The 23,982-nt window shown below is 47.7% G+C and overlaps 1 protein-coding gene across 1 annotated transcript in view; it reads left to right on the top strand.

Moving 5' to 3' along the window:
- The window catches only part of LOC123765081 (lactosylceramide 4-alpha-galactosyltransferase), a 38,694-nt gene that overhangs the window by 7,783 nt on the left and 6,929 nt on the right, over positions 1-23,982 (top strand). Inside the window, exons 2-7 of the mRNA XM_045753518.2 lie at positions 502-1,607; positions 4,202-4,364; positions 11,237-11,484; positions 13,816-14,026; positions 16,939-17,101; positions 23,698-23,870. Coding sequence (XP_045609474.1) covers positions 1,554-1,607; positions 4,202-4,364; positions 11,237-11,484; positions 13,816-14,026; positions 16,939-17,101; positions 23,698-23,870 — 1,012 coding nt within the window. The 5' untranslated portion in view covers positions 502-1,553. The remainder of the gene's footprint in view (positions 1-501; positions 1,608-4,201; positions 4,365-11,236; positions 11,485-13,815; positions 14,027-16,938; positions 17,102-23,697; positions 23,871-23,982) is intronic.

The raw sequence follows: 23,982 nt of genomic DNA, 5'->3' as shown, positions 1-23,982 counted from the left end.
ATGGAGATTATTCTCAAGGTATATCTTTATTGTATTATATGTTACTGGTTTAAAATGTATATGTATGCTGAAAACGTTTTCTTTGAAGAATGGGGGTTTCTGCAAATGAAATTCATGGGGATACTCAAATAATTTTCAATTGTGTATATCACATTCTCGTCATTAATACATCGTATTAATGTAACCAAGTGTAATGAAACCTAACCATACCTTAACCTAACCTAACCATGGATAGAGATTAGATAATAGCATAAGTTATATAAGTGTTCCCTTGAGGGGGGATCTAATCCCTGTGGACCGGTTAATTGGACATATTGAACTCTAGAACATAAATACGAGCATATAAACACCTTAATTATTTAATCTTTATAACCAAACATTTCTTAAATAATAATACTAATTTTAGCATAATAATAATTATTGAAAAATCTAGTAATAATTAACAAATTACTTGGTTTACGCATTATAAATAACCACATATTTGTTCTATTTGTTCTCCAGGCACAGAAAACGGAGGTGTCCCATACAGAAAATGGAGACTTGTAAACAAAGACAGAGCGGACAGTGTTACCAACGCCAGGCGGAGAGGCGGCTTGGGGACGATGTTTTACCCTGAGAATAAATAAGATTGGACGGTTATTGTCGTAGATTCAGCTACTCAGAACAATAAGTTCCGGTACCACGGGCTATGGTGAGCCCGTGAGTGGAGGCTTTTTGGAGCCATTATCTGTATCAGTGGCTGATACTAGAGATCTGCAAGATTGGACGGCTTTTGGGATCTGGTAACCGTGCAAGGCCCCAGCGGAAGCTAAATATTTTGTTAATATTATAATACCTAATAAAGGTTTTCTCAATTATTATAAATATAATTTTATATGTAAATAAATTATATAAAATTATCAAATTATTCATAAAAATTCACAGAGGGCGAAGACCAAGCATTAAAAGAATGTATTTTTAAATTCAAATGTGACAGTTTGTCTTAGCCAATCGTAGCACTAGCATCCCAGGCCCGCCAGCCAATCAGTGAACCGGTTTCACAGGCAGCTTGCCAATCATAAACCAGCTTCCCAGACAGAGAGTCAATTACATAACTAGCTTCCGAGACAGCCAATCAAGAAGTCACCCCGCCAACCACAGAGCAATGAACTTCCACCCAATCACGATGCAAGCTTCCAAATAGACTCACCAATCACGAACCAAATCAGCTCATTCATAGCCAATCACGAAACCATGTTTACCATTATTACAACCCATCAATAAGACTGCAGCGAGTCAAACATTCCAATCTAGCGCCAAATTACCAAGATAACCGATCATATACCGAGCCAACCAATCACAAGCCAGCACTCTCGAACATGTAGAGAACATGTTAAGATCATTCGACAAGTCTGTCTTAAATAAGCTGATATATGGGCTTACATAAGCTGATCTGAGCTTAGATATGCTAATCTGGGGATTAACTGAGCCATAAGTGAGCTGACCGGCTCACGAAACTGGCTCTTGACTGACGTAGTTTGACCGCACTGACTGGTCAAGTCTAGCGCTTACGGATGAACCTTCGCAGATATCTCTTCGTGCTGTTTCGTCACTGTTTCAGATTCGTGGTGAGTTTCCAGCTTTTTATATAATTTTTGATGTCATTGGCCGTGGATATTGTTGGTTTAAGCGACCAACACATAGTAAACATTGTGTAAATGGTCGCTTTCAACCAGCGGTGCCCATTGGCTAGTTGAGTTGAAAATAGTCCAATGGTAACCTTGTATACGAAATTGTATTATTATTATTTTTCATATTTCTTGGTTTAGTTTGTTATATTTATATCCATAAAAGTATGTTTGTAAATTGGTATGCATGCTGTACATGCACGCATGCACGCGCGCGCACGTCAAGGGGCCTGATGGCTGAGTGGACAGCGCTAGGGATTTGTAGTCCCAGGGGTCCGGAGATCCATCCCCGGCGGAGGTGGAAACAAGAGAGTAGTTTCTTTCACCCAGATTACTCTATTCATCTACCAGTAAATAGGTACTTGGGAGTTAGACAGCTGCTATGGGCTGCTTCCTGTGTGTGTGGGAGGGGGGAGAAGTTGATTGATTGACAGTTGAGAGGAGGACCCAAAGATCCACAGCTCAACCACCGCAAGCACAACTAGGTGAGTACACACAATTCTGATAAAGAAAGAGATCTAGGGGTGGTTCTAGATAGAAAACTATCACCTGAGGACCACATAAAGAATATTGTGCGAGGAGCCTATGCCACGCTTTCTAACTTCAGAATTGCTTTTAAATACATGGATGGCGATATACTAAAGAAATTGTTCATGACTTTTGTTAGGCCAAAGTTAGAATATGCAGCTGTTGTGTGGTGCCCATATCTTAAGAAGCACATCAACTGGAAAAGGTGCAAAGACATGCTACTAAGTGACTCCCAGAACTGAAGGGCAAGAGCTACGAGGAGAGGTTAGAGGCATTAAATATGCCAAAACTAGAAGACAGAAGAAAAAGAGAAGATATGATCACTACATACAAAATTTATAGGAATCCGGATCTCAGGAATTCTTTCTGAGACCTGGAAATTCAAGAACAAGAGGTCATAGATTTAAACTAATTAAACACAGATGCCGAATAAATATAAGAAAATTCCCTTTCGCCACCAGAGTGGTAGACGGTTGGAACAAGTTAGGGGAGAAGGTGGTGGAGGCCAAGACCGTCAGTAGTTTCAAACCGTTATATGACAAAGAGTGCTGGGAAGACGGGACATCACGAGCGTAGCTCTCATCCTGTAACTACACTTAGGTAATTACACACACACACACACACACACACACACACACACACACACACACACACACACACACACGCACACACGCACACGCACACGCACACACACACGCACACACACACATACACATACACACACCAGGAAGCAGCCTGTAACAGCTGTCTAACTCCCAGGTACCTATTTACTATTAAGTAACAGGGGCATCAGGGTGAAAGAAGTTTAGCCAATTTGTTTTCGCCATGACCGGGATCGATCCCGGGTCCCTAGATCTACGCATCCAGAGCGCTGTCCCGCACAGCCGCTAGGCGGTGTGTGTGTGTGTGTGTGTGTGTGTGTGTGTGTGTGTGTGTGTGTGTGTGTGTGTGTGTGTGTGTGTGTGTGTGTGTGTGTGTGTGTGTTGTGTGTGTGTGTGTGTGTGTGTGTGTGTGTGTGTGTGTGTGTGTGTGTGTGTGTGTGTGTGTGTGTGTGTGTGTGTGTGTGTGTGTGTGTGTGTGTGTGTGTGTGTGTGTGTGTGTGTGTGTGTGTGTGTGTCTGTGTGTGTGTGTGTGTGTGTGTGTGTGTGTGTATGTGTGTGTGTGTGTGTGTGTGTGTGTGTGTGTGTGTGTGTGTGTGTGTGTGTGTGTGTGTGTGTGTGTGTGTGTGTGTGTGTATGTGTGTGTATGTGTGTGTGTGTGTGTGTGTGTGTGTGTGTGTGTGTGTGTGTCTGTGTGTGTGTGTGTGTGTGTGTGTGTGTGTGTATGTGTGTGTGTGTGTGTGTGTGTGTACTCACCTATTTGTGCTTGCGGGGGTTGAGCTCTGGCTCTTTGGTCCCGCCTCTCAACTGTCTGTCAACTGGTGTACAGATTCCTGGGCCTACTGGGCTCTATCATATCTACATTTGAAACTGTGTATGGAGTCAGCCTCCACCACATCACTGCCTGAGACATTTACTAACTATTCTGACACTGAAAAAGTTCTTTCTAAAGTTCCTGTGGCTCATTTGGGTACTCAGTCTCCACCTGTGTCCCCTTGTTAGCGTACCACCCGTGTTAAACAGTTTATCCTTATCTACTTTGTCAATTCCTCTGAGAATTTTGTAGGTAGTTATCATGTCTCCCCCTTACTCTTCTGTCTTCCAGTGTCGTGAAGTGCATCACCAGTGAGAGTGGGCTGAAGATATTTTCTTCTATTACATTTATATTTGAATGATAAAAAAATATTTATTTGTGTTACTTTGCTATATATTTCTTGCAGAAACCTCGTTGAAAATTACTGATCTAAGAATAACTCCTCTGGTCCACTTGAGCCGCAGAGCATTGTCCCCTCCGGTTTATTTTCACTTGGTTCTCGAGTGGAGATGGTACTAAATGCTAACAGTAACAAGTGTACTTATAAGATGTCAGTGACTTTCAGCTCTATTTACCCCACGCCTCATCCACAGGGAGGCCAGCGTCAGAACTTGGAAGGCGGGTGTGGTGGGCGTTGCTGTGGGCGTGGCATGGGCGTGTGCAGCATGGTGCGGCTGTGGGTGTCTTCGCGGGTGGTGGTGGGCGGCAGTCTGGCCGCCCTGGTGCTTCTCCTGCTGGTGATCAAGATCCTCCTTGGTGAGTGTGGCCTCCAGAATATGTCTCAGTGACGACATACTCATGTGGGTATGTCTGTCCCTGAGATATACTCACATGAGTATGTCTCAGCATCACAGAGTCCTGTGAACATGTTACCTGGTGAGTAATAACTGGAACACTTGAGTTTCCTGAGTAATATTGTAACTTATCTTGACTCATGGTAAAGTTCCTGAGTAATAATATACCTCCTATCTTGACTCACGGTACAGTTCATAAAGCCAGATTAAGCTTGCAGTTTTCGGCTAAAGTTAGAAAGTAAGTAAGTAAGTAATTATCAAAAGAAGGCACCAAACCGGGAAGGCTATGTAGCACCATCAAATGTGTGTGATAATCAGAGGGCGCTAAATATCACCAAGGATGCCAATACGAGAACAGAAACGCATAAGGCGAACGATATCAAAAGTATGAGTCACCAAGAATACTATCAAGAGACAAGCGACCGCGAGGGACGGTCGGAAAACAAGACACACGCTCGTCCCGGAAGTCAGGACATTCAAGAAGGACATGCACGACTGTAAGAGGGACAATGCAACTAGGACAATAAGGAGCAGGGCGGCGCTCCATCAAGTGGCCATGGGTTAAGCGAGTATGGCCAATATGCAACCTCGCCAGAACCATTTCCCACCGCCGGTTACGGTGGAAGGAGGACGGCCACGAGGACACACAACTTTTAAGAGAACATAGTTTATTACCAGTAACAGAAGACCAACAATCCTGCCAACAGGTAAGGATGGAGGAATAGATAACCGGGTAAAAGTTGGGATAAGGAATACCTTTATGAGAGATGGGACAAGAGCGGACAGCTTCCTTGGCGGCAGCATCCGCAAGCTCATTTAAAGAGACACCAATATGGCTGGGAATCCAGCAAAACTCAACCAACTTAAATTTACTGTGAACAAGAAACAGCCAATGCTGGATCTCGACAACTACTGGATGAACCAGATTAAAGGACCCGAGAGCCATGAGGGCACTACGAGAGTCAACAACAACTACAAAGGAAGATTGACAACGAGAAAGCAGGAGATGAAGAGCATAGAGAATTGCATAAAGCTCCGCTGTAAAGATGATAGTCTCTGGAGGTAAGCGACACATATAAGTGCAATCAGGAAAAACAACAGAGTAGCCAACACCATCCGCAGACTTAGACCCGTCGGTGAAGACAGAAACGGAGCGGGAGTGAGAAGAAAAGTGCTCAAGGAAATGGCGTTTTAGAACCGTAGGAGGGGTAAAAGCTTTAGTGATGTGGGTCAAGGATGTACAAAACTGCAGAAGGAGGATTCTCCACGGGAGGCAACGAAGGAACAACATGACGAGAAATATTAGAAATACGAACGGAAAGAGAAAACTGTAAGCGGAGAGAAAGAGGGAGGTGGTGAAGAGGAACAGGAACCGCAGGAGGGGCAAAAGTTAAAACACGACAGAGGCGAGAGGAAGGATGTTGTAAGGACCACGCAAGATAGCGAAGACAGTAGCGATCACGGCGGTCCTGGAGAGATAGGAAACCAGTATCAACATACAAGCTGAGGACGGGAGTCGAATGAAAGGCCCCAGAACTGAGACGCAACCCAGTATGGTGCTAAGCATCAAGACGGCGAAGAGTAGAAGGAGAAGCAGACGAGTAAGCAGGGCAACCATAATCATGTTTAGACAGAACGAGAGAGGAATGTAAAGCAAGGAGAGTGCACCTATCCGCTTCCCAAGAAGTATGGGACAATACCTGAAGGATGGTAAGGGCCTTAGAGTATTCAACTCGGAGGTAAGAGATATGGGGCGACCAAGACAAACGGGTGTCAAAAATCAACCCCAAAAGCTTAGCGGAATCCTGGTACATAAAGGGATGACCATAAAGCGACAAAGAAGGACGAAGAATATCACACTTCTAAGTAAAAGTCATAGCGCAAGTCTTAGACGTAGAGAACCTGAAGCCATAATCAACACGGCGGCCCAAGATGACACAGCATCAATCGCAAGTTGAAGCCGGCGCTGAAGGAGAGGCGAATTATCACCCTAACAGCAAAGGGTAAGATCATCGACATAGAGAGCGGAGACGACACCAGAAGGAAGAGAGGAAAGAAGACAATTGAGGGCACAGAGAAGAGAGTAGTGCTCAGAACACTACCCTGGGGCACACCTTCGTATTGCTGAAAAGAGGCAGAGAGTGGTACCAAGCCTCACCCAAAAAGAACGACGAGAGAGGAAGCTGCGGAGAAAGAGAGGGAGATGACCACGAAGGCCAAAAGAATGAAGTTGGGATATAATATGATATCGCCAAGTGGTGTCGTAAGCCTTTTCCAGGTCAAAAAGGACGGCAACAACGGAGGTCTTCGCAGCAAAAGCAGTATGAATATAGACCTCCAAGTTCACCAGGACATCTGTTGTGCTGCGGCACTTGCGGAAACCAAATTGAGAAGGGGAGAGGTGGTGATGGTGTTCTAAGAATCACATCAGACGAACGTTAACCATACGTTCAAAGAGTTTGCAGACACGACTCGTGAGGGCAATAGGGCGAAAGTCCTTAGGGGAAGTACCCAGAGACCCCGGTTTGCGAACAGGGAGGAAAACGGCATCCAGCCAGTTCTCAGGGACTGAAAACGACTCCCAGATCTGATTATACAGACTCAGTAAATACTGAGACGTGCACAGAAGGAGATAGCGAAGCATCTCATAATGAATGCCATTGGAGCCCGCTGCTGTAGAACCGCAGAGGGCCAGGGCAGACCAAAGTTCAGAGAGAGAGAAGGGATCGTTATAGGGAAGTCGAAGATGAGTGCAGAAATCTAAAGGACAAGATTCAAGGACAGGTTTAGGAAGAAGGAAAGATTGGGGAAGATGAGAACCAGAGCTAACAGAAGAAAAGTGGGAACCCAGTTTGGTAGCGATCTGGAACGGGTCTGCCACAAGAGTACCACGGAGGTGAAGGACCGGCGAGACATCGAGAACGAACTTACCCGTTATCTTGCGGATACGCTTCCAGATCGGTGGCAGAGGAGTTTCAGACGTAATGGTGGAGACATAAGACACCCAACATTTACGTTTAGCTATACGGATGGCCCTACGGGCCACCACACTTGCCTTCCAAAACAAAACAAAAGAATCGGCCGTCTGCCGGCGGCGGTGTCTCTTCCAGGCTGCACGCTTACAGTGGACAGCCCGTGCACAGTCTGTATTCCACCAAGGAATGCACTTCCGTGGGCCCCGAGAGGAAGAGCGAGGAATAGAGTGGACGGCAGTGTTGAAGATGGTGTCATGAAAAAGGAGGAGAGAGCGAGGGAGAGGCAGAAAGAAGAGGTCAGAGAGAGCAGCACTGAGGGTAAATAGGTTCCAGTCTGCCTTAGCAAACTGCCACCTAGGGAAGGATAGGGGAGGGTGAAAAGAGAAAAAGGTAACAAGGATGGGGAAATGGTCACCGCCATGGAGGTCATCAAGAACCTGCCACGTGAAATCTAAGTAAAGAGATGACGAGCAAAGAGAAAGATCAAGACAGGAAAGGGTGCGAGTCCGAGAGTCCAAATGCGTGGACTCATCAGAATTCTGAAGAGACAGGGAAGAAGAGAGGATAAACAGCTCAAGAAGGCGACCTCGGGTATTTGTCAGCACATCACCCCAAAGGGAATGACGACATTTGAAATCACCCAGCAGGAGCACAGGCTCCGGCAAGGAGTCCAGTAGGTGTTTAAGATCGGGAAGAGAAAGAGGGACACTCGGGGGGAGATAATTGGAATAAACCGTATACCATTTCCTCACAAAGATACGAGCAGCAGAACAATGGAGAGGCAAAGGAAAAAGTAAGGGGACAAAGGGAACATCAGAGCAAATCAAGAGAGCAGAAGAGTTAGGAGCCCCATCAATGGCTAAGGGGGGGGGGGAAAGGAATAGCCACGAAAGCGACCAGGACGAGCACCAATCATCGGCTCCTAGAGACAGACACAAAGGGGCAAAAACAATGAAATCATAAGTTTTTAGTTCAAGGAAATTGGCGTAATTACCACGAACGTTCCACTGAAGAATAGACATCGACAAGAAGAGAAAGGACAGCAACAGAGAATAACGAAGAAACAAAGGTGAAAAGGGAACACAGCACGTTAAAGAAGCGCAGGATCAGGAGTCAGGGTCAGTGAAGTCAGAGTTAGGGGGCATGGGTAAACTGAGTAAAGAAGGCAGGAAGGGAGCCTGAGGACCGACCAGGAGCGGACGAGTAGGATCTGGAGGAAGAAAAGAGGAGGATAACCGAGGGTCAAGGACAGTAGCAGGAAGGGCAGAAACCAGGGAGTGCACTTCAGCAAGGGCAGCAACCGAGAGGGCAGCGGGGGCCAAAGAGACCTCCATAGCAGGAACAGGGGGCGCAACCACCGAAACGGGAGGGGATGGAGCAAGAGAGTCAGAGGTACGGGGCGAAGGAGAAAGCGAAGCCTTCTTACCTGCTTGGGAGGAGGAAGGAGAGGAGCCAGGCTTACGCGTCTGACTCAAAGAGACAGGCGTCCCAGCAACTACGTACTGGGCAATAGATTCTAGAGTCTCAACAGGTGAAGCAGAACAAGAGCATACACGACGACCATTGGGAGAGCAATGTACATCAGCCCGCACTGACAAGCGGCGGGGAAAGCCAACAGACGGAGGAGAAGGATGGGAAGGAGGATCGGAGGGAGACGAGGAAGAAGACACAGGAGACATGACAGACCGGGTAGAAAAAAGGGGAACCCCAGACAGAGGACCAGGAGGGGGACCCTTCGGGACAGAACTCAAAGGAACAGAGGAGGGGGGCAGTGGGCGTATCAGGGTCCAAGGCCCGGAAACGGTTGTGAGTCTGAGGAAGATGGGAAGGACGAGGAGAGGAAGAGCGCAACACACGAGCATAAGAGACGTTAGATTAACATGGGAGATGGCAAACTTGGCGCCTCGCCTCAGGAAAAGACAAACGCTCCCGGTGCTTCAAGTTGAGGACGGCTGCCTCAAGCTTGTACTGTATACACGCACGGGAGAAGGTAGGGTGGGCCTCACCGCAATTGAGGCAGCGAGCCTGGGGAGAAGTGCACTCCGACTTAGAGTGACCCTCGCCCCCACACATAGGACAGAGAGAGACAGTACCGGAGCAGCGGAGGGCACCATGCCCAAACCTCCAGTACTTATTAAAGAGCCGAGGAGAGGGAATGTACTCCTGGACGGAGCACCTGGCACCAGCAAGAATGACAGAGGGCGGAAGGGTCCCAGCTACCATCAAAGGTAATCTTCACAACCCGAAGGGGTTGATGGCGACGGCCACAAGGGGGACGAGTAAGCAAGTTTACCTGGAGGACAGAATGACCCTGGGTTTCGAGGATATGTCAAACATCTTCGTGGCAGTCCTGGAGATTCCGAACACTGGTTGCAACATGGGGTGGGAGGAGAATAGTGTCAACACTGGCATTCAACCAAGCGTTCTTGGAGACCCGAACAGGGGTCTCGTCAAGGCAGGACAAGGCGGCCAAGCGGGAGGCTGCATCCTGAGAAGGAGCAGCAATGACACATGTACCGAGACGGGTGGGGTGGAAGATAACAGAGGCATCTACTGAATCATCAAAGTGCCTATGGAGGGAGAAATCGTCAGGAGGCGTAGAATCAAGAGGGAGGAGATCAAAGTATTTGGCCCATGAAGCGGGACCAAACAAGGCCTGATACACATCAGTACGGGAAGGAATTGAGCGAGTGCGGCCGTGGCGAGAACAGCATTGAGAACCCCAGAGGGAAAGATGGGTTAAAAGGCGCAGTAGTCACAACTAAAGACCGAGCCGTGCTAGGGGACAAGGTGGTCACTACTGGGGGCTTGGGGCTCGACCCAACCACAGAGGAGGGAGGGGAGCCGAGGGGAGTTGTCAGGAGGGTCAAAGGAGGAGCAAGGTCAGGGCCCAATGCAGCAGGGGCTACAGAGCCCGGTCTTCCAACACAGGCCGACTCGAGGGCTTGGTCGCCCACCCCACGAGCCCGAGAAGGTAAAAGAGGAACATTAAATACGAGAGGAAAGACATTCATTCACGAATGTGCCCCCACGCCCACCACGGAACCTCAATTAGAGGCAGGACACCCAACAAGAGACATGTTGCCGATCTTGCCGGGCCCTCCTAGGGGTGCGTCGTGAGTATACGCCCGACAAACGCCACCTTAAGAACCATCAGTCCATCGAGATTGGGTTCAGTGACGAAAGGAGGAGTGACAATAAAAGGGTCCCCTCGCTCAAGACGTTGGGTACTACAGTTTTACGGGTGTAAGAGTATGCCTCCTCAAACACCCGGGCGTCAAAACAAAAGAAGGTCTAAAGAATGATCAAAACAGGCAAAAGGTCGGCAGCAAATGAGAACGAGAAAGGAGAAAAGGGGGTGGGGGGAGAAGAACGAAAACATGAGGAAAAAGAAAAGTTGTCCAGCAAAATTCGTGAGGACAGCAGCAGGAGCAAAAGGCCACAAAAGGACAGAGGACTGACTCATGGAGCATCACACTCCGGCAGCCGCCCACCAAGCTCCCTCACGGCATCAACGAGCTGGTCAGCGAGAGGGGCTAAAGTTAGAAAGCTTTCCATTGTGCTTTGATTAGACAAAAGTTACTGATACTTGGCTCCCAGTGTGAATCTTGACTCCCAGTGTGAATCTTGGTTCCCAATGTGAATCTTGGATCCCAGTGTGAATCAAATTCTTGGTTAAAGTAAGCTGTATAGGCCTACCCGTGCTTCATTATTGATAAAACAAGCTATATAGGCCTACTCTTGGTTCAAATGAAAGCAGGTCCCCAGGACATGAGTTCAGTGTCACACAGTAATGGTTCATGTTTCTGAACTTTATGCAGAAATTGGTTATTGTTATAACTATATATTGTTTCAACAGGCAGCAGGACCTCCCTGAGTCTTCCAGCGGTGGTGGCCGACTACGAAGACCACTTCGCTATAGACGTGGTGATGGGCGTGGAGGGTGGAGTGGGCGAGGGTGGGTGGCGGGCGGCGGCCTGCACCCTACAGGCCAGTACCACCCCGCCGCCCTTCCCCGTCAGGCTGCCCAAATTCACAGCTTCTTCCAGCGCCCAGAACATCTTCTTCCTGGAGACTACGTGTGCGTCGGCCCTTAATGCTAAGATGGTGGGTGGAATGAGTGTTTGTTGGGTGGTGTTTGGGGTCTGGTGGTGGGGTTGGTTGGGTGGTGTTTGGGGTCTGGTCGGCGGTGATGGTTCGTGTTTACCACTTGGGCTGGATGGTATAGAGCGACGGTCTTGCTTCAAGCAGGTCGGTGTTCAATCCCCGACCGTCCACAAGTGGTTGGGTACTATTCCTTCCAACTTAAAATTTTTCCTTGTTTACAAGACTTGATGAAAGGGATGTTATGTATATAGAGACTTTGTCTCTGTCTTGGCCCGATAGAGGGGCGCCTCACAGCTGAGTAGACAGCGCTTAGGATTTGTAGTCCTGTGGTTCCGGGTTCGATCCTCGGTGGAGGCGGAGACAAATGGGCAAAATGTTTCTTTCACCCTGATGCCCCTGTTACCTAGCAGTAAATAGGTTCCTGGGAGTTAGACAGCTGCTACGGGCTGCTTCCTGGGGGGGGGGGGGGGTGTAACAAAAAGGAAGCCTGGTCGAGGACCGGGCCGCGGGGACGCTAAACCCCGAAATGAAATGATGAAATGAAATGAAAACCTCTCATGCCATGTTCCCCTCGTGGAAGATACCCCTCAGGATGGAGGGAATATTGTGGACTTTGAGGTCCCTGAGGGCCTCAAGTTTGGCGCTTGTGATGTCTCTCTTCTGGCAAAAGAATACTAGACAGACTAAGTGTGTTTCATCTTCCAGGGGTTAAGAGCAGATGTCCTGGTGGGTCACATGACTCTTTCCTGCCATCCACTTTGACACTTCCTGTCATAGATGAACTAAAATTAGTGCACCTAACATGACAGTTACATAAAGTTTGTGTCTATACACCACCTTCGAACCTCATCATTTTGTCAACAAACTAATTATTAATAATAAAGTCATCACGTCAACATGTTTCTGTACAAGTTGTTAACTGCGCTTATCTCTAGTTTCCTGTGTTTATCTTCATATTCCCTGGGGATTTTCATGTGGCTTTACCATAGCAAAACAACACAATATTATCATTGAAAATTCAGCTAATCAAACTACAGTATACTGTATATGTTTACTTCCCTTCAATGCTTTCTCGAATTCTCTTTAGTGAAGGTTGAGCCTGTATTAATGTGATTACCTATCTAATTAGTGGACCTATCTAATTAACAGTGCTTATAAAAGTCCCTCTCCGTACCAAGGCAAACGTTGTGTCGAGGTGGTCACTAGGCACCACCAACACATCCTGTTCGCTCACTTATTACCTCACATTCACCAAACATACTCAAATCATAACATAGAAGGAAAAGGCAATGTACAGGATCTGGGTGTACTCATGTCGGAAGACCTTACCTTTAAAGAACACAATAAAGTAGCCATCACAACTGCAAGAAATATGACAGGTTGGATAATAAGAATCTTTCACACCAGAGATGTTATACCGATGATGATACTTTTCAAAACGCTTGTGCTCTCTAGAGTGGAGTACTGCTGCACAATGACAGCCCCTTTCAAAGCTGGAGATATTGCTGACCTGGAGAGCGTGCAGAGATCCTTTACTGCTAGAATCCACTCAGTAAAACATCTAAGCTATTGGGACCGACTAAAATGCTTAAATCTGTATTCTCTTGAGCACAGACGGGAGAGATACATAATAATTTACACATGGAAAATAGTAGAGGGGCTGGTCCCAAACCTGCACATAGAAATAACATCAAATGAGACCAGGAGGCATGGTAGGATGTGCACAATACCCCCGTTGAAGAACAGAGATGCAACAGGTACTCTGAGAGAGAACTATAAACATCAGAGGCCCTAGACTGTTCAACACGCTTCCGCTACACATAAGGGACATAACTGGCCGACCCCTCATAGTGTTCAAGAGAGAACTGGATAAGCACCTCCAAAGGATACCTGATCAACCAGGCTGTGATTCATACGTCAGGCTGCGAACAGCTGCATCCAACAGCCTGGTTGATCAGTCCAGCAACCAGGAGGCCTGGTCGACGACCGGGCCGCGGGGACGCTAAGCCCCGGAAGCACCTCAAGGTAACCTCAAGGTAATATTGTTTAAAGAGTCGACCAATCCACACACACACACACACACACACACACACACACACACACACACACACACACACACACACACACACACACACACACTTCAAGTTAAGCAAAACAGCTGGATTTTTTATGGAGTGGCAAATTGAAAGAACGGCGGCCTGCCTCCAATGCACAACCTGACTCACCGAGTAACATGAGTATTACCAATCTAATTAATCCCCCCAAACATTTGTGTTCAGTCTACCCTCTCTTCACAGGTGCTCAATAATATTTTCTTCAATAACTTGACAGGCGTGTGCAGTAGAGAGCGCAGCAGTCCACCACCCCGACCACCAGGTCAACCTAGCCCTCACGTCCACCCACGTAGGGGGCACAGATGCCATCATCCACGCCCTCGCCTCCTACAGCAACATCCACATCTCCACGCTGGATGTTGACGACGTCCTGGAGGGTGCAGGACGACTCGGCAAGTGGCTCCGAGGGATGGAGTGGGCAAGGAGCGGTAGGTGAAAGGGTGACGTGGAGCGGTAGGTGAAAGGGTGACGTGGAGTGGTAGGTGAAAGGGTGACGTGGAGCGGTAGGTGAAAGGGTGACGTGGAGCGGTAGGTGGAAGGGTGACGTGGAGTGATAGGTGGAAGGGTGACGTGGAGTGGTAGGTGTAAGGGTGGCGTGAAATGGTAGGTGGAAGGGTGACATGGAGTGATAGGTGGAAGGGTGACGTGGAGCGGTAGGTGGAAGGGTGACGTGGAGTGGTAGGTGTAAGGTTGGCGTGAAATGGTAGGTGGAAGGGTGACATGGAGTGATAGGGGGAAGGGTGACGTGGAGCAGTAGTTGGAAGACTGCTTTGGTCAGCTTCTTGATCTCTACCACTGAAGGGGTCTTTGCCAGTTCCTGCAACATAGTCTCCATCACTAATTATCCTAGTTACTAGCCAAAGTAAAAATAAAAATAAAAATTGCAAAAAAAATACAAAAATTTGCACGGCCCCTGTTACAAGGCCACACTTACCTCAATCGTGAAGAGATCCAGTTGGATGTCTAGTCAGTGCAAGATGTATCCTTTGCTAATTGAGCTGGACCCTAGGCTACCACACAACCGTTCTGCGGAATGCAAGAAATTTAGTTTCGGCACTCAAAAATCTAAATTTTTACAATTTATATATAAAAATTTCAGTTCCAGGTCAGGCCAGCCACTTGTTATGGGGTATGTGGTTGTACTGAGAGGGCCAATTTTAAAAGACTAAGGAGTTCCTAAAATAGTGGCAATACGGAGGCCCTGGCCCCCAGGGAAAGAATATTTCCCAGCAAAGAATAATAGTTTGGCTAGAATAAATGTCTGTAGTCTAAGGTAATCCCCTATTCCACACTCAACAGGATGAAAAGATACTCCTAGCTTATTCCTTATTTATTAAACCCTCAAATAATCCCCATATACATTAATACAACGAATCTCTTTACCACTCTACCTTACGTTAAACACCTTGGTGGGTCAGTCTAATTACCACAAGTTACACAAACTTCAGAAAGCTTCCTGGCAATACGTTAGTAATGAATAAATATGATATGCTAGGTTAGGCTGACCTAACCTAATCTAACCTAACCTAACCTAACCTAACCTAACCGAACCTAACCTAACCTAACCGACGCTTGGATCGTCGACTTGATTTGGCGTCACCAGCTCTTTATTTTCGTCAAATTTCTTTATAAAGAGATACTTTTTCAGATTAAAATTATGTTTTTTCGTGTTGTACATTTACCACCAACATTATAATGAGTAAATATATCATATTTATTCATTACTAACGTATTGCCAGGAAGCTTTGTGAAGCTTGCGGTAATTAGACGGACCGACCTTGGTCCATATAAGCAGGATGCAAGGTTTACAATTGCAAACTAGGGTAAAGACTACTTGGAGAAGGACACTTGTAAAGGCTCTAGGTAGCCTAGGTAAACTTGAGCACATGTGGTTTCACTAGCACACCCTAGAGTAATCTATGGGATATAAACACTACCTTAGGCTACACCAGAACTTAGCTACACAATTTGCCAGAACACTGTAACACAGTATTACTTAACTTAGAGAATCAATGTAGAATAAGGTAAGGGAAAGGGAGGAGGAGGAGAAGAACGGAGAAGAACTCTTAAATATGCTGCCGGGAAGTGGCCTAGCTGATCATACAGCAATAAACAGACAAGTCTTCACCGACATTCATTATTAGTTACTTTAACAGTTCTAAGAATAGCTGATAGCTAGTTCAATGTTATATTTAATAATCAACAAGCTCAGAACCTGAATGCTCTGTGAAAAACACGATTCATCTTACGTTTGGCAAGGAAGATGGAACCAAGGTATGAGAAGTTCTGCATATAAACGTTATTGTTAATTAACTATCCTTCTCACAAAAGTATTTGGAACTTAATTTGACCTCTGGTTTCCAACTAAGAATCTAGGGTCGTAACAACAAGCCTAAGGTATATACTGTATATATATATATATATATATATATATATATATATATATATATATATATATATATATATATATATATATATATATATATATATATATATATATATATATATATACACAGGGTTCCTCTCCCAGACAAAATGTAGTACGTCCATCTCAATAGAGTATGCTAGAATTAGCATTAGTTTTACACATCTCATTCTCAACAGACTACACTAGAGTTAGCAGTAGTTTTACACGTCTCTGTCTCAACAGACTACGCTAGAGTTAGCAGTAGTTTTACACGTCTCTGTCTCAACAGACTACGCTAGAGTTAGCAGTAGTTTTACACGTCTCTGTCTCGACAGACTACGCTAGAGTTAGCAGTAGTTTTACACGTCTCTGTCTCGACAGACTACGCTAGAGTTAGCAGTAGTTTTACACGTCTCTGTCTCGACAGACTACGCTAGAGTTAGCAGTAGTTTTACACGTCTCTGTCTCGACAGACTACGCTAGAGTTAGCAGTAGTTTTACACGTCTCTGTCTCGACAGACTACGCTAGAGTTAGCAGTAGTTTTACACGTCTCTGTCTCGACAGACTACGCTAGAGTTATCAGTAGTTTTACACGTCTCTGTCTCGACAGATTACGCTAGAGTTATCAGTAGTTTTACACGTCTCTGTCTCGACAGATTACGCTAGAGTTAGCAGTAGTTTTACACGTCTCTGTCTCGACAGACTACGCTAGAGTTAGCAGTAGTTTTACACGTCTCTGTCTCGACAGACTACGCTAGAGTTAGCAGTAGTTTTACACGTCTCTGTCTCGACAGACTACGCTAGAGTTAGCAGTAGTTTTACACGTCTCTGTCTCGACAGACTACGCTAGAGTTAGCAGTAGTTTTACACGTCTCTGTCTCGACAGACTACGCTAGAGTTAGCAGTAGTTTTACACGTCTCTGTCTCAACAGACTGGGCTGGAATCAATTTGTCGGATGCGCTACGTCTGGGTGTGGTGTGCTCTGTGGGAGGTATTTACCTTGACTTGGACATGTGGACAGTGGCACCCTTGCCTTCCAGCGAGTCATGGATTGGTCGGGAACGCTGGGACCATCTCTCCAATGGTGCCTTCAAGTTAGTATTGGATGTAATACTTGTGATATAATACTGACAAGATGATACTAGCAAACCACACACCAGAAGTTCAGATGATGACGTTTCGGGATGGACCGAAATGTCATCATGTCCTCATCTTCTGGTGTGTGGTTTGGTCATCAAGATGAGCCACTTGTTAACATTTAGATTTATGCAAATCTGTAAATTTGAGCATATAATAGTATAAATTATGAAGATCTTGACAGATCTTCCCCCCCCCCCTCCCCATCCGGCCCGTTGGCGCCGTGAGGGAGCTTGGTGGACGGCTGCCGGAGTGTGATGCTCCGTGGGACAGTCCTCTGTCCTTTTGTGGCCTTATGCTCCTGCTGCTGTCTTCTCTAATTGTGCCGGATTGCCTTTCCTTTTCCTTGTGTTTCGTTTTTCTCCCCCCTCTTCTCCTATCTGCTTGTCATTTCCTGCCGACCTTTTGCTTGTTTTTGGTTATTCTTTTGGACTTCTATTTTGACGCCTGGGTGCTTGAGGAGGCATACTCTTGCACCCGTAGAACTGTAGTACCCAACGTCGAGAGCGAGGGGAACCTTTTATTGTCAATCCCCCTTTTGTCGCTGAACCCGATCTCGATGGACTGACGGTTCTTAAGGTGGCGTTTGTGGGGCGTATACTCACGACGCACCCCTAGGAGGCCCCGACATGATCGGCGATGGCTTCTTGTTGGGTGTCCTGCCTCTAATTGTGGCTCCATGGTGGGTAATGGGGGACATTCGTGAATGAATATTTTTCTCTTCGTACCTATGTCTAATTGTGTTCCTCATTTACCTTCTCAGGCTCGTGGGGTGAGCGACCAAGCCCCCGAGTTGGTCTGTATTGGAAGACTGGGCTCTGTAGCCTCCGCTGCATTGGGCCCCGACCTTGCTCCTCCTTTGGCCTCTCTGACTACTCCCCTTGGCTCCCCTCCCTCCTCTGTGGTTGGGTCGAGCCCCAAGCCCCCAGCGGTGACTACCTCGTCCCCTGGCACGGCTCCATCTCTTGTTGTAACTACTGCGCCTTTTAACCCCCTCTCTCTCTCTGGGGGGTTCTCAATTCCGTCCTCGACACGGCCGCACTCATTCGATTCCTTCCTGTTCTGATGCATATCAAGCCTTGTTTGGTCCCGCTTCGTGGGCCAAATACTTTGATCTCCTCCCTCTTGATTCTGCGCCTCCTGACGATTTCTCCCTTCATAGGCACCTTGTTGATTCCGTGGATGCCTCTGTCACCTTCAACCCCACCCGTCTCGGTACATGTGTCGTTGCTGCTCCTTCTCAGGATGCAGCTTCCCGTTTGGCTGCCTTATCCTGCCTTGGCGAGACCCCTGTTCGGGTCTCCAAGTACGCTCAGTTGAATGCCAGTGTTGGCACTATTCTCCTCCCACCCCATGTTGCAACCGGTGTTCAGAATCTGCAGGACTGCCATGATGATATTCAGAATATCCTTGAGGCCCAGTGCCATTCTGTCCTCCGGGTAGACACGTTTACTCGTCCCCCTCGTGGTCGTCGCCGTCAACTCCTTCGGGTTGTGAAGATCACCTTTGATGGTAGGACCCTTCCATCCTCTGTCCTTCTTGCTGGTGCCAGGTGCTCTGTCCAAGAGTACATTCCTTCTCCTAGGCTCTGTAACAAGTGCTGGAGGTTTGGGCATGGTGCCCTCCACTGCTCTGGGACTGTCTCTGTCCTTTGTGTGGGGGCAAAGGTCACTCTAAGTCGGAGTGCACTTCTCCCCAGGCTCGTTGCCTCAACTGCGGTGAGGCCCATCCTACCTTCTCCCGTGCGTGTGTCCATTACAAGCTTGAGGCAGCCGTCCTCAACTTGAAGTACCGGGAGCGTTTATCTTTTCCTGAGGCGAGACGCCAGGTTCGCCGGCTCCCGCCTTATGTTAACATCTCTTATGCTCGCATGTTGCGCTCTTCCTCTCCTCGTCCTTCCCACCTTCCTCAGACTCACAACCGTTTCCGGGCCTTGGACCCTGATACGCCCACTGCCCCCTCCTCTGTTCCTTTGAGTTCTGTCCCGAAGGGTCCCCCTCCTGGTCCTCTGTTTGGGGTTCCCCTTTTTTCTACCCAGTCTGTCAAGTCTTCTGTGTCTTCTTCCTCGTCTCCATCATATCCTCCTTCCCATCCTTCCCCTCTGTCTATTGACTCTCCCCGCCGCCTGCCAGTGCAGGCTGATGTCCATTGCTCTCCAAACGGCCGTCGTGTGTGCTCTCGTTCAGCTTCCCCTGTTGAGATGCTGGAATCCGTTGCCCAGTACGTAGTTGCTGGGACACCTGTCTCTTTAAGTCAGAAGCGTAAGCCTGGCTCCTCTCCTTCCTCCTCCCCAGCAGGTAAGAAGGTTTCGCTTTCTTCCTCGGCCCCCTACTTCTGCCTCTATCGCTCCTTCCCCTCCCATTTCGGTGGTTGCGCCCCCTGTTCCTGCTATGGGGGTTTCTTTGGCCCCCGCTTCCCTCTCGGTTGCTGCCCTTGCTGAGGTGCGCTCCCCTCTTTCTCCTCCCCCTCTTTCTCCTCCCCCTCTTCCTGCTGCTGTCCTTGACTTCTCCTCTCGGTTGTCTCTTCCTCTTCCTCCTCCTCCTCCTCCAGACCCCGCCTGTCCACCTCTGGTCTGTTCTCCCACTTCCTTCTCTCCATCTTTGCTCAGTTTACCCATGCCCCCTAACCCTGACTTTGCTCACCCTGATCCCGACCCTGATATTCTTTAACATGCTCTGTTGCTCTTTCGCCTTTGTTTCTTCCTTGTTCTCTGTTTTTGTCCTTTCTCTTCTCGTCGATGTCTATTCTTCAATGGAACGTTCGAGGTTATTACGCCAATTTCCTTGAACTCCAACTTCTGATTTCGCAGTTTTCGCCCCTTTGTGTCTGTCTCCAGGAGCCGATGCTTGGTGCTCGTCCTGGTCGCTTCCGTGGCTATTCCTTTCTCTCCCCCTCCCCCCCAGCTATTGCTGGGGCTCCTAATTCTTCTGCTCTCTTGATTCGCTCTGATGTTCCCTTTGTCCCCTTACTTTTTCCTTCGCCTCTCCATTGTTCAGCTGCTCATATTTTTGTGGGGAAATGGTACACAGTTTGTTCCATTTATCTCCCCCCGAGTGTCCCGCTTTCACTTCCTGATCTGAAACACCTACTGGACTCCTTGCCGGAGCCTGTGCTCCTGCTGGGTGATTTCAATTGTCGTCATTTCCTTTGGGGTGATGTTCTGACGAACACCCGAGGTCGCCTTCTTGAGCCGTTTATCCTCTCTTCTTCCCTGTCTCTTCTAAATTCTGGTGAGCCCACACATTTGGACTCTCGGACTTGTACCCTTTCCTGTCTTGATCTTTCTCTTTGCTCGTCTTCTCTTTACTTGGATTTCACGTGGCAGGTTCTTGATGACCTCCATGTCAGTGACCATTTCCCCATCCTGGTTATCTTTTTCTCTTTTCACCGTCCCCTCTCCTTCCCTAGGTGGCAGTTTGCTAAAACGGATTGGGACCTATTTACCCTCAGTGCTGCTCTCTCTGACCTCTCCCTTCTGCCTCTCCCTCGCGCTCTCCTCCTTTTTCATGACAGTCTTCGACGCTGCCCTCCGCTCTATTCCTCGCTCTTCCTCTTGGGGTCCACGGAAGTGCGTTCCCTGGTGGAATGCAGATTGTGCTCGGGCTGTCCGCTGTAAGCGTGCAGCCTGGAAGAGACACCGCCGTTGGCAGACGGCCGATTCTTTTCTTTTCTTTTGGAAGGTATGTGCAGTGGCCCGTAGGGCCATCCGTACGGCTAAACGTGAATGTTGGGCATCTTATGTCTCCACCATTACGTCCGAAACTCCTCTGCCACCGAACTGGAAGCGTATCTGCAAGATAGCAGGTAAGTTTGTTCCCGATGTTTCACCGGTCCTTCACCTCCGTGGTACTCTTGTGGCGGACCCGTTGCAGGTCGCTTCCGAACTGGGTTCCCACTTTTCTTCTGTTAGCTCTGGTCTTCATCTTCCCCAATCTTTCCTTCTTCGTAAACCTGTCCTTGAGTCTCGTCCATTAGATTTCTGCACTCGTCTTCGACTTCATTATAATGATCCCTTCTCTCTCTCTCTGAACTTCGTTCTGCCCTGGCCCTCTGCGGTTCTACGGCGGCGGGCTCTGATGGTATTCATTATGAGATTCTTCACCATCTCCCTCCGTGCACGTCTCAGTATTTACTGAGTCTGTATAATCAGATCTGGGAGTCGTCGTCAGTCCCTGAGGACTAGCTCGATGCCGTTGTCCTCTCTGTTCGCAAACCGGGGTCTCTGGGAACATCCCCAAAGGACTTTTGCCCTATTGCCCTTCCAAGTTGTGTCTGTAAACTCTTTGAACGTATGGTTAACGTTCGTCTGATGTGGTTCTTGGAACACCATCACCACCTTTCCCCTTCTCAATTTGGTTTCCGCAAGTGCCGCAGCACGACAGATGTCCTGGTGAACTTGGAGTTCTATATTCGTACTGCTTTTGCTGCGAAGACCTCCGTTGTTGCCGTCCTTTTTGACCATGAAAAGGCTTACGACACCACTTGGCGATATCATATTCTATCCCAGCTTCATTCTTTTGGCCTTCGTGGTCATCTCCCTCTCTTTCTCCGCAGCTTCCTCTCTCGTCATTCCTTTCGGGTGAGGCTTGGTACCGCTCTCTCTGCCTCTTTTCAGCAATATGAAGATGTGCCCCAGGGTAGTGTTCTGAACACTACTCTTTTTCTGGTTGCCCTCAATGGTCTTCTTTCCTCTCTTCTTTCAAGTGTCTTCTCCGCTCTCTATGTTGATGATCTTACCCTTTGCTGTCAGGGTGATGATTCGCCTCTCCTTCAGTGCCGGCTTCAACTTGCGATTGATGCCGTGTCGTCTTGGGCCACCAATCATGGCTTCAAGTTCTCTTCTACTAAGACTTGTGCCATGACTTTTACTCGGAAACGGGTCGTTCTTCGTCCCTCTTTGTCACTTTATGGTCATCCCCTTGAGTACAAAGATTCCGCGAAGCTTTTGGGGATATTCTTTGACACTCGTTTGTCTTGGTCTCCCCATATCTCTTACCTCCGTGTTGAGTGCTCTAAGGCCCTTACCCCCATTCGGGTATTGTCCCATACTTCTTGGGGAGCGGATAGGCGCACTCTCCTTGCTTTACATTCCTCTCTCATCTTGTCTAAGCTCGATTATGGTTGCCCTGCTTACTCGTCTGCTTCTCCTTCTACTCTTCGCCGTCTTGATGCTTTGCACCATACTGGGTTGTGTCTCAGTTCTGGTCCCTTTCGTTCGACTCCCGTCCTCAGCTTGTATGTTGACACTAGCTTCCTGTCTCTCCAGGACCGCCGTGATCGCTACTGTCTTCGCTATCTTGCTTGATCCTTGCAACATCCTTCTTCTCACCTGTCATGCTTTAACTTTTACCCCTCCTGTGGTTCCTGTTCCTCTTCACCACCTCCCTCTTTCTGTCCGGTTATCTTGCTTACAGGATTCTCTTTCCGTTTGTATTTCTAATGTTTCTCCTCGTGTTGTTCCATCCTTGCCCCCGTGGAGAGTCCCCCTTCCGCAATTTTGTACATCCTTGACCCACATCACTAAAGCTTTTACCTCTCCTACGGTTCTAAAACGCCTTTTTCTTGAGCACTTTTCTTCTCATTCCTGCTCCATTTCCGTCTTCACTGATGAGTCTAAGTCTGCGGACGGTGTTGGCTACTCTGTTGTTTTTCCTGACTGCACTTATATGTGTCGCTTGCCTCTGGAGACTAGCATCTTCACAGCAGAACTTAATGCTATTCTCTATGTTCTTCGTCTCCTGCTTTCTCGTTGTCAGTCTTCCTTTGTAGTTGTTGTTGACTCTCGTAGTGCCCTCATGGCTCTCGGGTCCTTTAATCCGGTTCATCCAGTGGTTGTCGAGATCCAGCATTGGCTGTTTCTTGTTCACAGTAAATTTAAGTCAGTTGAGTTTTGTTGGGTTCCCAGCCATATTGGTGTCTCTTTAAATGAGCGTGCGGATGCTGCCTCCAGGGAGGCTGTCCGCTCTTGTCCCATCTCTCGTAAAGGTATTCCTTACTCCAACTTTTACCCGGTTATCCATTCCTCAGTCCTTACCCATTGGCAGGCTTGTTGATCGTCTGTTACTGGCAACAAACTACGTTCTCTTAAAGGTTGTGTGTCCTCATGGCCATCCTCCTACCACCATAACCGGCGATGGAAAACGGCTCTGGCGAGGTTGCATATTGGCCATACTCGCTTAACCCATGGTCACTTGATGGAGCGCTGCCCTGCTCCTTATTGTCCTAATTGCATTGTCCCTCTTACGGTCGTGCATATCCTTATTGAATGTCCTGACTTCTGGAATGAGCGTGTGTCTTATTTTCCGACAGTCCCCCGCGGTCGCTTGTCTCTCGATAGTATTCTCGGTGACTCAGATACTTTTGATATCATTCGCCTTATGCGTTTCTGTTCTCGTATTGGCAGCCTTGGTGATATTTAGCGCCCTCTGATTATCCCGCACATTTGATGGTGCTAAATAACCTTCCCGGTTTGGTGCCTTCTTTTGATAATTACTTACTTACTTGACAGATCTTCTGCAGGTTCCTGTTCTAAATTCCTGAAATATCTCCTCAGAATCCCTAAGGATCATTGGCTGTGTGTAGAGGCCATCAGGGAGCTGACGGAACACTTCCAGGGCAATGTTTGGGGACACAACGGTCCAGGGGTCTTCCAGAGGGTGGTGAGGAAGGCTTGCAACATCCAGAACATCACTGATGTCCACCAGTGCAAGGATCTCGTAATGTTGGGTGAGCGTAACTCTCATTCACTATTGGGCCTGGACCTCGTAGTGCATGCAAACATCGCTGACATAGTCATGCAAAACATTAATAATGATTTCTATGTTGCTGGGAAATAGTT

This window comes from Procambarus clarkii, chromosome 5, assembly GCF_040958095.1.
Source record: "Procambarus clarkii isolate CNS0578487 chromosome 5, FALCON_Pclarkii_2.0, whole genome shotgun sequence".
In the NCBI taxonomy this organism is placed as follows: Eukaryota; Metazoa; Arthropoda; class Malacostraca; order Decapoda; family Cambaridae; genus Procambarus; species Procambarus clarkii.
This window is presented reverse-complemented; position numbering and strand designations above follow the sequence as displayed.